This window comes from Hyperolius riggenbachi, chromosome 2 (genome assembly GCF_040937935.1).
Source record: "Hyperolius riggenbachi isolate aHypRig1 chromosome 2, aHypRig1.pri, whole genome shotgun sequence".
In the NCBI taxonomy this organism is placed as follows: domain Eukaryota; kingdom Metazoa; phylum Chordata; class Amphibia; order Anura; family Hyperoliidae; genus Hyperolius; species Hyperolius riggenbachi.
Window position 1 is genome coordinate 110,003,153 of NC_090647.1, and position 15,381 is coordinate 110,018,533.

General features: G+C 45.3%; 1 protein-coding gene across 1 annotated transcript in view; it reads right to left on the reverse strand.

The window, feature by feature from the left end:
* Positions 1-1,223: 1,223 nt before the first annotated feature.
* SP1 (Sp1 transcription factor) overlaps positions 1,224-15,381 on the reverse strand; it is a 30,045-nt gene continuing 15,887 nt past the window's right edge. The window contains exons 4-6 of the mRNA XM_068265095.1: positions 7,122-7,290; positions 5,256-5,455; positions 1,224-1,567 (exon numbers count right to left, since the gene is read on the reverse strand). Of these exons, the coding sequence (XP_068121196.1) occupies positions 1,251-1,567; positions 5,256-5,455; positions 7,122-7,290 (686 nt within the window). The 3' untranslated portion in view covers positions 1,224-1,250. The remainder of the gene's footprint in view (positions 1,568-5,255; positions 5,456-7,121; positions 7,291-15,381) is intronic.

The following is a 15,381-nucleotide window of genomic DNA, read 5'->3' on the forward strand; positions in this document are numbered from 1 at the left end:
CCCTGCTAAAGCAGACCTGAAATCAGAATTTCCTTTTTGCTCTTTTAGATAAGCAACAGCATAATAACCTGTAAAGAAAAAAAACATTTCTTTGTTACAGCCCACAGGACACCTGCAATAAATCTGCAATGTGTCTACTTCCTTCTTTCATGGAAGCAGACAAAGGGTTAACATCCTTTGTCTGCACAGCTGAGAGATCAAATTACAATGGTGATTACTTGCAGCTGAGGGGGAATTAGAAAGGTTCTCTACTCTAAACACAAACAGGGTGGATTAATCTGTGTTGTCCTCGAGTCCCGTGCATGAGTTTAAAATGCAGACCTCAGTAAAAGCTGCAATGATCAGTCAGTACAACACTGACTTATAGGGAATAAATAGTTCATTGTTCAATGGGAATGTGTGAGTGGAAGCACTGGGAGTCAGAAGCAAATAAGGCAAAAAATTAAAAAAAGTGTATGAAAACTGACGTAATGCAACATAGCCAAAATGAATGGGAAAACAGAATCAGCGGATGACACAGCAGAGTCTAGTGTAAGTGGCAAAGGAAGGTGAATCAGAGCGACCACTGCAAGTTTTGGTCTAAGCAGTTAAATTACATCTTTTTTGGCATCTGTATTTTACTGTCACTGTTTCTATGTAATATTCTTTATATATAGTATTTGTTAAAAAAAAAATGTATTGCATTGATAGTAATCAAGGCTCAACGGCTACACGTGTACCTTAAGGTTTTTTTTAACCACTGTATCTGAAAATGTAAGAAAAATAGAAATATTTAATATATATATTTTATATTATAAAACAAAAAAAGGTAGGAAGGAAGAATAGATAAGTCCTATCAAACTTCTGTACAACCATCTTTCCAACGGACTGGGGCTATAGGCAGCTGGCTTGGAGCCTTTCAGCTGATAAAGCCATTCAGTCCAATGTATCACAACTAGGTCAAGGTTTAAATAGCTGCAAGTCTCCCACTGAACAAATCTGATGCTTCCCAAAGAGGAAGCCCATGACAAAGGCGATACATGGTTAAAAAAAAAAAATACAAAAAATTAAGAGACGGGGAAAAAAATATGCTACACAGTGGGAGACTTCCAGGTTGAGAAAGAACATTGGCACAAACATTCATATCAAAATAGATCTGAGTCATTTCATATACAACCTTTTGGACCCATCATTATGCCTTTCAAGCCCACCCCAGACCCAAACATATCCCCCCCCCCCCACTATTTACAGTCCTGCTTGAGCGATGGCTCTCAGAAGCCATTGCCGCTGAGATTTATGGACTGCAGGTCGGCCACCTGCATGACGTTTATGCCGCTACTGGCCAGCCGGGCAATGCCCTCGGGTGATATTGCCTCCATGGCAACCATGTTGGTGGTGATGAGTGCCTGCGGAGTGGGAGTGGAGGCGGTGCTGCCATCTGAGCCTGCCCCAGTATCCATTTGCACAGTCGTCATAGTTATGGGTCCAGTCTGGCCTTTCTTATTTTGATGGGTCTTGATGTGCTTGGACAGGTGGTCACTCCTCATAAATCGCTTTGGACATTCTGGGCACACAAACTTCTTTTCACCTGGGGCAAGAACAGACATTTTATTACAAATTACCATCCACAGCACTTCAATTCCACAGTCCAGAAATGATCATCCCTCAACCTTTACTTTCTTGAAAATTCTTATTAAATACCCAGTTTTCTTTGCTGTGTGCCCTGCACTCCTTTTATAGACAGCCAAGTTCTGTCCTGTAATCTCTAGGGGACTAGCTACTCCTATCAATGGTCACATCATTGCAGGAGGCACTACGGAAGGTGAGGGACTGGAAACCTGGGCCATGTCCCCTTCTAAAAGGCAATAAGGGCAGTTGGGCACTACAATGGGGAAATGTGAAAACGCTAATATCCCCTGTAAAGTTCTCACTGGTGCTGGATCAAGTCAGCCAGACCCCCAAGACAAAAGAAGAAGCTCCGCAAAGCTCAGGCGAGTACAAAAACTGGTATCTTTATTATCTTCAGACATTCACATAACTGACACATATTCGGCTTACAATCTGCCCTTAGTCAGTTGCAACTAGGAGTGCGCTTTTGTATGCGGTGTCCATCTGAAGATAATACAGAAGCCGGTTTTAGAACCCACTTTAGTTCTGCAGTTCTTTCATAGGCACTAGAAGTAAACCGGCTGATTTTGGCGCAGTGCTGCGCCAATTGTTTTAGCGCCACATGCCTGAATTGGGCACCCAGGGTTTAAGCGAGACGCCACACGCACAAAAAAAAAAAAGAAAAAAAAAAGTTTGTCCGCTGGCAATAGTGCTCAGTGACTTCACACAGCACAGAGATGGCCCACGCTGAGAATGAACAGACCCCACTACAAAGACAGTGAACCACCACTGGAAGGGAAATATGATCAATTAGACCCAAGTATGGATCATAGGATTGTGCTTTATTACTTTGAACTAGTCATACAGGAAGTAAGGGCCACAAGCAACCAGAAGCATAACTTCCGGGGGTAGCTTTTAACACAACCTTAAAATACAAGTGTAATGGAGGACTCGATTCACAAATACAGAAGGTATGTGCAAGTTTTACCAGTTTATTTGAAGAGATGGGCAATGAGATGTAAATAAATCTGGCTTGCATGCAAAATGTATGCAGCTTTGAAGTGGACCAATCAAATTCACTTCCTGCCAAGCTGTGTGCCTAAACCGGAAACCGTACAGCCTACAGTGATCATTCCTATATCGGAAACTGTAGAGCGTCTACAATGATCATTCCTAAACAGGCCATCAAATTACCAACAATCCTTTGAGGCGATGGTAACCAAGCATTGGTGTGTACAGTAGGTATAGAATGCGACAAAATAAGAGGATATTTTAAGGGGGCAATTCTTTTCTATACTCATTGTCAAAATAAAACTAAGGAGGAAAAGCAAATCATTTTGTGAAAAGATCTATGGATGGAGTTGTGATATTGGAGATGTGATATAAAATGCAATTTGCCAGATTGTATTTACATGAGCTCCAAATGATAAATAATAACTTTGCTAAGGGCTAATCAGATGTGGACAAGTAAAAGATTAATACCTGACAGCTTGAAGAATTAGCCACCTGTGCTGGTGTCTGCTGTGAGAGCAACTCCATTCCTTATAGTGATGTGACATTGCACAGAAGTGCGCATAGCAACGCACTACCATAGCAAGTCGCTGTGCATTGGGGAAATCAGATCACAGCTTTCTCACAGCGGTCACACAGGGAATAAAATACTGCCAGACTTGTTTTTTTCTTTTTCTTTATCTCATCATAGTATGGTAAATATGTAAAAAAAAATTCCAAACCTGAAAATGTCAACGGATATTATGTTATCGATTGGGATAGTTTTGCGTTGCAGTCAGAGGAACGCAAAATCCCAGAACAGATACTGAACTGTCCTCTTCTGCTGGCCATTACAGTCCCAGATTTACATCACAGGAACGTATAGGCACAGAAGTCCTGGCACCCTAGACTGTGCCCTCCATGAACCTACAAACCCCCACCAAACTGCACCGCAAGTGTGCTGGCTGGCCCAGCTGTCACTTCTCCCTTGCCCATCATACAGAACTACAGAGGTCCCTTAGTATTAGGTAGCCAGAAGTATTAAGTAGCTAGGTGTCCCTGACTGAAGGTAGATCTCTGTTACTTTATGGAAAGGAATCAAAGTTTACAAAAAAGAGGAAATAGAATGCCGTTTTCTGGTACAAAAACTTCTTCATATAAACTTTATTAACACGTATAGCAAAAATTTCAAAACAGTATCTTTGGTTCCACATAATTAATCTTCAGCAATATCAAAATACCAATGGTCATAGGTCTTCCAACCTAGCAGTGTCCTGTGTGTAACGCCCTTGGAAAGCCCTGGTGTGCATCTGGTTGGTGCAGATGCCCAGTTGTTTATATATCTTTGGCATTTTTTCCTTCTAAACTGAGCCTTGCAGAATTGTGTGTTACGGCCTGATGAAGGGCATAATTGCTCTGTAGAATTGCCCGAAACGAACATGTGTCGTTGCCACTTCTAATACATACATCTACCAGGTGTCACGGCCAAATATCAAGTCAAGCCAGAATATTGCCATCATCAGTTTTAGCTATTGGTATTTTGATATTGCTGAAGATTGATTATGTGGAACCAAAGATACTGTTTTTAAATGTTTGCTATACGTGTTAATAAAGTTTATATGAAGAAGTTTTTGTACCAGAAAACGGCATTCTATTTCCTCTTTTTTGTAAACTTTGAGTCCTTTCCATAAAGTAACAAAGATTCAAGTGAGCAAGGTGGATTGCCCTCTAAAAAGGACTGTGTTTTTTGGCCCTTTCCACTATATAAAAGGACTATACCCAATTATATTCCTACAGCTGAAGGTAGATCTCATCAGTGGAATGCAGAGAGCAGAGTGAGTAACCTATAATATACACTTATCTGGACTCTGCCTAGGGAAGGAGGGAGGGAGGGACTCGGGAAGGGTAGTGAGCCACCTTTCCAGCATCAGGCGCCTATAGGCACGTGCCCACAGTGCCTTATGGTAAATCCGGTCCTGGGCCAATAGGAGATGGTCCAGGCCTAACACTGGTGTATAGTTATGTGCATGGCTATTTAAAAAAAAAAAAAATCTTTCTTGGTCTGACCCATTCCTGCACTATCCCCTGTTGGAGTTACGCAATTGGCTGGATGTTCGGTACTCCTCAGGCAGCCTTCAAAACTACTTGCATCCCTAAATACTTTCGAAGAGAAGCAAATTTGTACAGTCAGTAAGAAAGCCCAGCCTCCCGTGTGCACAGAAAAGATGCACTTGTCTCTAATGGGCTCATGGATGAGTACTTCCAAAGGCTGCCCGGCCTAACAGGTCAAATAACTTCAATAGGGCACAGCGCAGTGACAAGGACTGGGAGGGCTCTATGGTATCCAGAGCCTTCCCTCTACTTAGGTATGTATCTAACCTGAAATGAATTTCCTCACTTCAGGACCCCTTTATCACTTACGAACTTATGAAAAGTGTAGCATATGGCTTCTTTAACATTGTGGCCTTTGTACCACAATTCATGACCAACCATGGTGCGCTCCATTGTAATGCTAAACCGGTTCATTACACCGAACAGGGCAGAGAACTGAAATGCAGCATTCTATGCAATGTCAGATGTTTCCACGCATTAGGAGCCATGTATGGGACTTTGTACTGGACAGTGTGTGACAAACCATAAGGAGTGCTCAGCAAATCAATGCCGATCGATTTACTTACCAGTGTGCGTGCGCTTGTGTCTCTGCAGCTCATCACTCCGAGTAAAGCGCTTGCCGCAGAACACCCAGGTGCAGACGAAGGGTCTCTCTCCTGTGTGCCAGCGCAAGTGAGCTCGCAAATGGGAAGTCTTCCCGTACACTTTACCGCAGCCTGGGATGTGGCAAATATGCTGCTTCTTCTTTCCTGGATCTGAGCTACTCCTGAAAAAAGAAACAGTGTGTGTTTCACTGTCAAATTCACTCAACAGGAATATAATCTATTCAATTCTCTAAAGCTAATGTTAGTGGCAGGAGCCTGCATATAGCTTGGCCTGCACTTTTCCATTATGTAGTGGTTTACAGGATTGCTTTAAAGGGAGTCTATAAAATTACAAAGAAGACTAATTATTTATTGATTTATTGTATTTATAAAGCGCCAACATATGCCAACATATTACCAAAGCTTTGCTTAGAGAGAAGGCATCAGAATCTTTTTCTCACTTTTACACCAGAGGATGCCGAACATCCCAAAAGTCAAAGAGTAGTCATGCACCGCCCCCTTAGCATATAATGCAGTCTTTGCCCAGTCATTGCCACATAGCAGAAGAGGGGAATGTCAGTAAGAGGGGCATGTCAGTAAGAGGGGCATGTCAATCAGGAAATAGGTCTATCCTTACAAATACAAAATTATCATGTATGCGCTATGTACATGCCTTTAAAAAAAAATGTTTTAAACCTGTTTGGATTCCATATTTTGTTCTGAAAAACTACTGGCTGGCAAATGTATGTGACTGCAAATTTACTTAAAAAAATAAAATATTATACCAATACAGGTAGTCCCCAGTTAACAAACGAGATAGGGACTGTAGGTTCGATCTTAACCAGAATACGTTCTTAAGTCAGAACGCTGTGCCATCTCTGTCCCCTTGCCTCCTATATGCCCCCCCCCCCTTGCCTCCAGTGTCCCCATCTGTGCCTGTTTGTCCCCCCTCTATGTGCCCACCTCTGAAGCCTCTGTTTGCCCCCCTCCCCCATGACTAATTGTCCCCTCCCCAAGTCCAATCCACCTCCTGCTCCCTCTAGCGTACAGCATCACTTCACTTCCTGTATGTCATGTGACAAACTGGATCCTGTATGTCACATGCTGTACGCTAGAGGGAGCAGGTGGCGGAGAGTACGCTAGAGGGAGCAGGCGCCGGAGAGAGGAGGACAGACAGTGTTGGACTTGGTTTGGAGTAGAGTCCAACACTGCTGCGGGGACACGCCAGCACTAGGGGGAGGGTTGAAGCTGCTTCTTCAAACTTACCCAACACAGAAATTACTGAAATAGAAATAATTGCAATATATAGACAAGTTAGTTTTTCATCTCGGATCCGCTTTAAAAACGACATCCAAGGTGAAAATAAAAGAGGAGATAAACAATTGTATCTTTCCTCCTCCTAAAAATGACCTTTTTCCTTTTTTTACATATCCCAGTTTTATTTTATATTTACCGTAAATCTAGTTTTTAAGTTTTTACTGTTTAATTGTCTCTGTGGCATGTGCACTGAAGTAGGCCAGAGCTCATATCTATGAGCTATTGACCATTTTTATCTCTTTCCTGCTCTAAGAAGCCATTTACTGACAGGAAAGTGTTTTATGGCTGTAGTTATTACTTATCAGTGAGCATTACGCTGTAGTCCGACCCAGTCCCGACCCGGACAGAAACATTCACTTGCATACCTGATGTATAACTTTCAGGCAGTGGGGAAAAAAATAAAAAAAAAAATAAAGAGAACACAGCATAATCATTTGTATGCTTGGCACTGTACATACGTCACCTCGGTTGTCCTTTAAGCTAGAAAATTTTTGTAGATACAGTGAGTGGACTGTAATTTGTCATGCATACCTTCCCTCGCTGTCTTTACAATATGGACATGTGCAAGCTTCTCTGCGCATCCGCCGGCCAGGCTGTGGCTGTGGGCCTGGACTGGTTTCACCTTCCTCCATACCTGTATGATCCTCATGCAACCCTTCAGCACCTCCAGTGTGAATAGCCAAATGACCACTTCCATCTCCTTTGAGTAAAGATACAAATTGGAGAAGTTAGCCATAAATGTAACATATGTATCAAAATCCATATTTAATTTCACATTAGACATCTTAAAATATAATACAAAAGTCAAAGTCACCTCCATGTAGAGCAAATCTCTAGCTTTACTTCATAACCCTCATTCATTCCCCTTTGGAAAAGTCAGCCAGACCTAAATGTGCATTCACCATTTCATAAAAGTGGAGCATGTTGGTGAGTAGAGACCCATCTTTAGTAGACCCATACCGATGTGCTGTATTGAGATTACTGTATTCTGTTCTGTGCTTTAACTACTTTTATAGCGCCTCTTAGAGGCCCATTTACACTGGGGATCGCAAAACACTGGCTAAATCAGTAGCGTTTTGCGCTGGGGAGTTTTCCGTGGTTTTTTTTGCATATTTTTGACTGTATAATTTCACGATGTTTAAACGATGGCGATTCCTGTTTTTAGAACATAGAAATCCCATTCGCTCTATCGGTGGTGATTCGGCTCTGAATCGGTGGCGATACAGCGGTCGGCGGTAAATGCCTAAAAATCACCGCAGTGTGAATGGGCCCTTAAAACAGGGGTCCCCAACCTTTTCCGGCCCGGGGACCACTTTCTGACCAAATTTTTCTCCGGGGCCCGCGGGGGGGGGGGGGGGGGGGTGTAGCGTCCTAGTGGACAGTGTTGTGCACAGCGGGTTACCGGGGGGGGGGGGGGGGGGGGGGGGGTCATAGCTAGCATAGTTGCCTCAGTATAGGGAGTTTGGTTGCCCCAGTATGGCTAGTACAGTTACCCCAGTATAGCTAGTAGAGTGCCCAGTAAAGCTAGTATAGTGCCCAGTAAAGCTAATAGAGTGCCCAGTGTAGCTAGTATAGTGCCCAGTATGGGTAGGTAGTGCCCCAGTATAGCTAGTATGCCCCAGTATAGCTAGTATGCTCCAGTATAGCTAGTATGCCCCAGTATAGCTAGTATGCCCCAGTATAGCTAGTATGCCCCAGTATAGCTAGTATGCCCCAGTATAGCTAGTATGCCCCAGTATAGCTAGTATGCCCCAGTATAGCTAGTATGCCCCAGTATAGCTAGTATGCCCCAGTATAGCTAGTATGCCCCAGTATAGCTAGTATAGTGCCTCAGTATAGCTAGTATAGTGCCTCAGTATAGCTAGTATAGTGCCTCAGTATAGCTAGTATAGTGCCTCAGTATAGCTAGTATAGTGCCCCAGTATAGCTAGTAAAGCCCCAGTACAGCCAGTATAGTGCCCAGTATAGCTAGTAAAGCCCCAGTATAGCCAGTATAGTGCCCAGTATAGCAAGTATAGTGCCTCGTATAGCTAGTATGCCCCAGTATAGCTAGTATGCCCCAGTATAGCTAGTATGCCCCAGTATAGCTAGTATGCCCCAGTATAGCTAGTATGCCCCAGTATAGCTAGTATGCCCCAGTATAGCTAGTATAGTGCCCCAGTATAGCTAGTATAGTGCCCCAGTATAGCTAGTATAGTGCCCCAGTATAGCTAGTATAGTGCCCCAGTATAGCTAGTATGCCCCAGTACAGCTAGTATAGTGCCCCAGTATAGCAAGTATATAGTGCCTCAGTATAGCAAGTATAGTGCCCCAGTATAGCAGCACCCCGCCCCCCCCCCCCCCCCCCCCCCCCCGCGGCCGCCGCTGCAGTTACCTTGGCCAGCGGTCTCTCTTATTCCCCTCTCTCTCTCTTCCCAGCGTGTGAGTAACAGCGCGCCCGGCTGCTGTGATAGAGAGGGAGGAAGCAGGAAGGTGAGAGCGGTTCCCATAGTAACGGCGCGCCGCTACAGGAAGCCGCTCTTTCTCTCCTGTTTTCCTCCCTCTCTATCACAGCAGCCGCAGGGCGCGCTGTTGTGACACACACTGGGTGGGAAGAGAGAGAAGGGAGAATATTAGAGACCACGCGGCCGCCAGAGGTAACGGAGCGGCGGCCGCGGAGGGGGCGGGGCGGGCAGACAAGAGGACAGTCCCGCGGCCCAACTGGAAACGTCCTGCGGACTACCAGTGGGCCGCGGACCACAGGTTGGGGATCCCTGCCTTAGAATACCTACAAACAGTTTACACACAACTGATATTAAGCTTAAAGGTCTGTAGTTTCCAGGTTCTGATCTTTTTTTCCCCCTTAAAAAGGACACCAGAGACAAACGTCTTCCGCCTCCTGCATCTTCGGTACGGGGCCCGGTATCTTGCGCATGCGCAGACTCCCGGGAGCTTTTTGCGCAGTACCTGGCCGCGGGAGCGAGATGGGGATCACGCGCAGCCGCACTGCACATGAGCAGACTTGCCGAAGATACCAGGACCCCATACCGAAGATCCAGGAGGCGGAGGACAGCGCTGAGGAAGCGATCAGGTCATAAGGGGGCTGGAGGAAGCCCCAGGTATGTATGTGGTTTTTTTTTTTTTTTTTTTTTTTTTTACTACTTGTTTCGGCTCTGGTACACTTTAAATAAGGGAAAAACATCAGCTATAAGGAAAAGGTGGCCTGTCAATAACTGAACTCTCTAGCCATATGCTGTGCAGTAGTATCAAGTGCTAGTGTACTAGAATTCTAGTTAACTAGAATATAAGTAACTCATGTACTGTAACGACACCAGTTCCTGTAAACCACCAGATTTATGCAGGTAATGTACAATTTGCTGACTGTTTCACAAGAACTGAAATAGATCTGTAGACCCTATGCTGGAACTGTAAGCTCTAAGAGGCAAATATTACACAGGAGAGTCATAGAATATACGGAAACCAGAAGAACCTGTGCTGCTGCTTCAACAACACTTTCATCATAAAAATAAAACAGGTAAACAAGAAAAAAAAAAAAAAAAAAGTCTGTGAGCTGTGCAGTATAAGTACAGTATCCGGTACCTATTCACCTATTCATATGCATGACATTAGCAAACCTATTAAGCAACTGAATTTATCTCTGTAGACTCAGACATGGAGCCTAATTTTTGGAACAGACAATGCAATTTTCTGACAGATTTAAGGTGGCCATACACTTATAGGTTTTCAGCAGGTTTAACCATTAGATATTTGTGCAAAAGGTGGATCAGCGCAACACCAGGCCGCCTCCGAATGGCCTCCAATCAGAGGTGCGCTGAGCCCCCCAGAAACTACAAACGCACCTTGAACCCAAACAGAAGCTCTGCATATACACCAAAAGCATGGCTGTTAAGTGGGAGCAGTTGACCAAAAACTAAATAAATTAGTACATAGCAAGGAAATGAACAGCGCTACTTAAAAACAGGCAAGTGCCTACCTGCAAAAGAGTGCAAGCCCCACTTGTGGAGTCGAATACACACCGAGCATACACATGACCTGTCTACCACTGGAGGAGGATGTTAGTTTCCTGTAACAGCTTGCATGCAACCTATTAAGTACTCGTCCCTCCCACTGCGAAGAAGTCAATCCTCCATGGGAGGGGCCTAACACTAACTAAATCCTAACCTATGTATATGCATAGCCTGGGTGCGGCTAATCAAATAAAATCGAAAATTGAAAATTGCGCAAAAGGTGGATCAGCGCAACACCAGGCCGCCTCCGAATGGCCTCCAATCAGAGGTGCGCTGAGCCCCCCCCCCCCCCCCAGAAACTACAAACGCACCTTGAACCCAAACAGATGCTCTGCATATACACCAAAAGCATGGCTGTTAAGTGGGAGCAGCTGACCAAAAACGAAACTAACATCCTCCTCCAGTGGTAGACAGGTCATGTGTATGCTCGGTGTGTAGTCGACTCCACAAGTGGGGCTTGCACTCTTTTGCAGGTAGGCACTTGCCTGTTTTTAAGTAGCGCTGTTCATTTCCTTGCTATGTACTAAATTTATTTCGTTTTTGGTCAACTGCTTCCACTTAAAGGACTTACGAGGCCAGATTTGTAAAAAATACATAAAAAAAGTTAGATACCTGTGCGTGTTTGCAAGGCACGGAGGACGCCGTCCGCGCCCTCCGTGCCGTTCCGCCTGGTCCCCGCTGCTTAATATGCCCCCGAACGACCCCCGACCGCACGGCCCGGGCTCTCTAGCCTTCACAAAGATGGCGGCCGGTGCTGGCCGCGGCTGCGCAGTCCGCATAGCCGCGAGTGCGGCTGCGCAGCTCTAAGGCCAACTCCCCGATCCACGCTACTGTTACGTGGATCGGGGGGTTGGCCTTAGAGCTGCGCAGCCGCACTCGCGGCTATGCGGACTGCGCAGCCGCGGCCAGCTCCGGCGGCCATCTTGGTACAGGCTGGGGAGCACGACCCGGGCCGCGCGGTCGGGGACCGTTCGGGGGCATATTAAGCAGCGGGGACCAGGCGGAACGGCACGGAGGGTGCGGACGGCGTCCTCCGTGCCTTGCAAACACGCACAGGTATCTAACTTTTTTTATGTTTTTTTTGCAAATCTGGCCTCGTAAGTCCTTTAACAGCCATGCTTTTAGTGTATATGCAGAGCTTCTGTTTGGGTTCAAGGTGCGTTTGTAGTTTCTGGGGGGGCTCAGCGCACCTCTGATTGGAGGCCATTCGGAGGCGGCCTGGTGTTGCGCTGATCCACCTTTTCGCAATTTTCGATTTTATTTGATTAGCCGCACCCAGGCTATGCATATACATAGGTTAGGATTTAGTTAGTGTTAGGCCCCTCCCGTGGAGGATCGACCTCTTCGCAGTGGGAGGGACGAGTACTTAATAGGTTGCATGCAAGCTGTTACAGGAAACTAACATCCTCCTCCAGTGGTAGACAGGTCATGTGTATGCTCGGTGTGTATTCGACTCCACAAGTGGGGCTTGCACTCTTTTGAAGGTAGGCACTTGCCTGTTTTTAAGTAGCGCTGTTCATTTCCTTGCTATCAACCATTAGATAGATTTCTATCAGATGCCTGTCAAATCGAATCTGACAGGAATCTGATGTGTGCCACACACTAGGAACAGATTTCCAATAGATTTCAGAATAAAATCTGTTGAAAAGCGATCCAATGCAACTCTATGGGCCATCCATCTACTGCCAGCAGCAGATCAACCTAGATTTTCCATCCTGTCAGATAGATCAATATCGGCCGCAAATCGATTTGATCAATCGATCGAAGGCTGAAGTTGACCAGTGTATGGGCCCCTTTACTGTCATATTGTCTATTTCCAATAGGTCCAATCTGATTTCTGGTCGATTTACTATAGAAGTGAACTGAAAATTGATCTGAAATCCGATCGGACGTGTTGGAAATAATAGATCTGACGGTAAAGCTGTCAGAAAAGTGCATTGTGTGTACCTAGCATTAGACAGTACATGAAAATCAGGGACACCGGAAAAATTACATTATTCCTACCGGATCCAAGAATCATTATTCACCTGCCAAGATCATAAAAAATGTGTAAAGCCATTACTAAAAGGACCCATTTCCAGTGAGGTGCCGCGTCAGTTTCCGGTTCACAGCACACGTGCGGCTGCGAAGCCGAATCCCTTAGCCGTGTCCTGTACGACTATAGTGATTCGGGTGCGTGCTGCGGGAACCTGCTGCATTCCACCCAGAATCGCACTGCAAAGCAATTGGGTTGGCAGCCATTGCCCGACTACGAAGTGTTTCCCTATCCAACTTGCCTGCGGGGAAATGCTGCAGGTTCGGATCTGATTCAGTCCAAGTAAAAATGGGCCCTACATGCCCAGTGTATATTTTCCAGGCATGCTGTGAAGACTCTTAAGCTAGGCATACAACATTATTAACTGATTAGACAGTCTATAAAACATTTTGTTGAACATACATTGATTAAAAGCTAGGGCCCTTAGTTGACTGAAATATCAAATGAAACAGGAAGGCTATTGCTACTACCTACCAAACTGCTTACAATCTGGAAGATACGATTGCTTACAGTATTGGATGAATGCTGACTATTTGCCGCCAGCAACTACTTACAGCATCCTGCCAGTAAAGGCTCATGGCACGGATTCAGCAGATGATGTTAAATCAAGCAAACATTCACACAGGAGCAATTTAACCTACGTTTTGGCCGAGCACCTAGCGTGCACAGATGTCCCCAGAGGTCGCACAAGTATCTGGCATGTCAGATCTTTACCAACAGCAACAGACAGGAAACACAAATTCTGTCCATCCAATTCACATACATGCCCTTAAAGGGAACTTAAACTGAGAGGGATATGGATGTTTCCTTTTAAACAATACCAGTTGCCTAACAGTCTTGCTGATCTTTGTGGTTGCAGTGTGTGAATCACAGACCTAAAACAAGCATGCAGGTAATCCAGTCTGACTTCAGTCAGAGCACCTGATCTGCTTGCTTGTTCAGGGGCTGTGGCTGAAAGTATTAGAGACACAGGATCAGCAGGAGAGCCAGGCAACTTGTATTATTTTAAAGAGAATCTGTACTCTAAAATTCTTACAATAAAAAAGCATACCATTCTCTTTAGTACCAGTATGTTCTCCTGGGCCCCTCTGTGCTGTTTCTGCCACTCCCTGCTGCAATCCTGGCTTGTAATTAATTAAACTAGTTTTAGGCAGTGTTTACAAACAAATGACATGGCTTCTAACCAGAGTACGATAAGCTGAGAACAACTTACTGTGTGACTCATGCAGAGCTTGAAGAGGGTGTGTAAAGCTTCTGCCAATGACAAGCAGTGCTGCACATTCCACTCATTCCAGCCTCAGCCCGACAGATGAAAGGAGATAAGATTTATTACAGAGACAGTGCAACTAGAAAAGGCTGCAGTAAGACAGACCACATTAGAACAGGCATAGGAACTTATAGGATAGAAGAAATAAGGATCAAAATTTTGTTAGAGTCTCTTTAAAAAGAAAAATCCATATCCTTCTCAGTTTAGGTTCCCTGTAAAGTGAACCCGAGGTGGAGAAAAAAAAAAAAAAAAATAAAAAAGCTGCTCCTAAAAAAATGACCATTTTAGATATCTCATGGTTTTATATTTAAAGTGAACCTTAAGTGTCCCAAAAAAAATGAGTTTTACTCACCTGGGGCTTACCTCAGCCCCCTGCAGCTGATCGGTGCCCACGACGAGTCGCTCTGATGCTCCGGGTCCCGCTGGCGGCCACTTCCGGTTTCGCCGTCAGGACCCGTCAGGCTGGGGAACGCGGCTGATACTACGCGTTCCCAGCCAAAATAGCACCCCTATGCGGCCATATGTCCGCATACGGGTGCCTATGCGGACATATGTCCGCATAGGGGTGCTATTTTGGCTGGGAACGCGTAGTATCAGCCGCGTTCCCCAGCCTGATGGGTCCTGACGGCGAAACCGGAAGTGGCCGCCAGCGGGACCCGGAGCATCAGAGCGACTCGTCGTGGGCACCGATCAGCTGCAGGGGGCTGAGGTAAGCCCCAGGTGAGTAAAACTCATTTTTTTTTGGGACACTTAAGGTACACTTTAAACATTTACAAACTAGATTGAATGTTTTGCTGCCACTGCTCAGTGGCAGCCTAATAAGTGTCCCAGAGTTAGGAAAAGGTAAATAGTTCATGTATTTTATCTCTCCCTGCTCTCAGAAGTTGTATTCTGCCAGGAAAACTTCTGTGGCTGATATTTACTTATCAATGATGTTTACTATACTTTCCAACAAGGTACCGACGAGACAAGCTGCCACTTCCATGCCTAGAAATTCTCTGTTTCAGGTAGCAAAATAAAACAAGTAAAACAGCCTGGTTATTAATATGTTTGGCACACATGTTTATCCCATGTCTCTTCGTGTACACTTTAAAAACATGCTCTAGAGCAGTGGTTCCCAACCTTTTTGGAGTCGTGACACATCAAACCAAACGTTCAGATCTCGGTGACACGTACAATAGCGGTTGCTGGTGAGTGGCCATTACCTCTGCTGGCATAGTGGCGGCTGCTGGTGAGTGGCAGTTTCTGCTGTTGGCATAATGGCAGCTGCTGGTGAGTGGCCATTACTGCTGCTGACATAGTGGGGCTGCTGGTGAGTGGCCATTACTGCTGCTGACATAGTGGGGCTGCTGGTGAGTGGCTTTTGCTGCTGGCATAGTGGGGCTGCTGGTGGGTGGCTTTTGTTGCTGCTGCTGTTGGCATAGTGGGGCCTGCTGGTGGGTGGCTTTTGTTGCTGCTGCTGTTGGCATAGTGGGGCCTGCT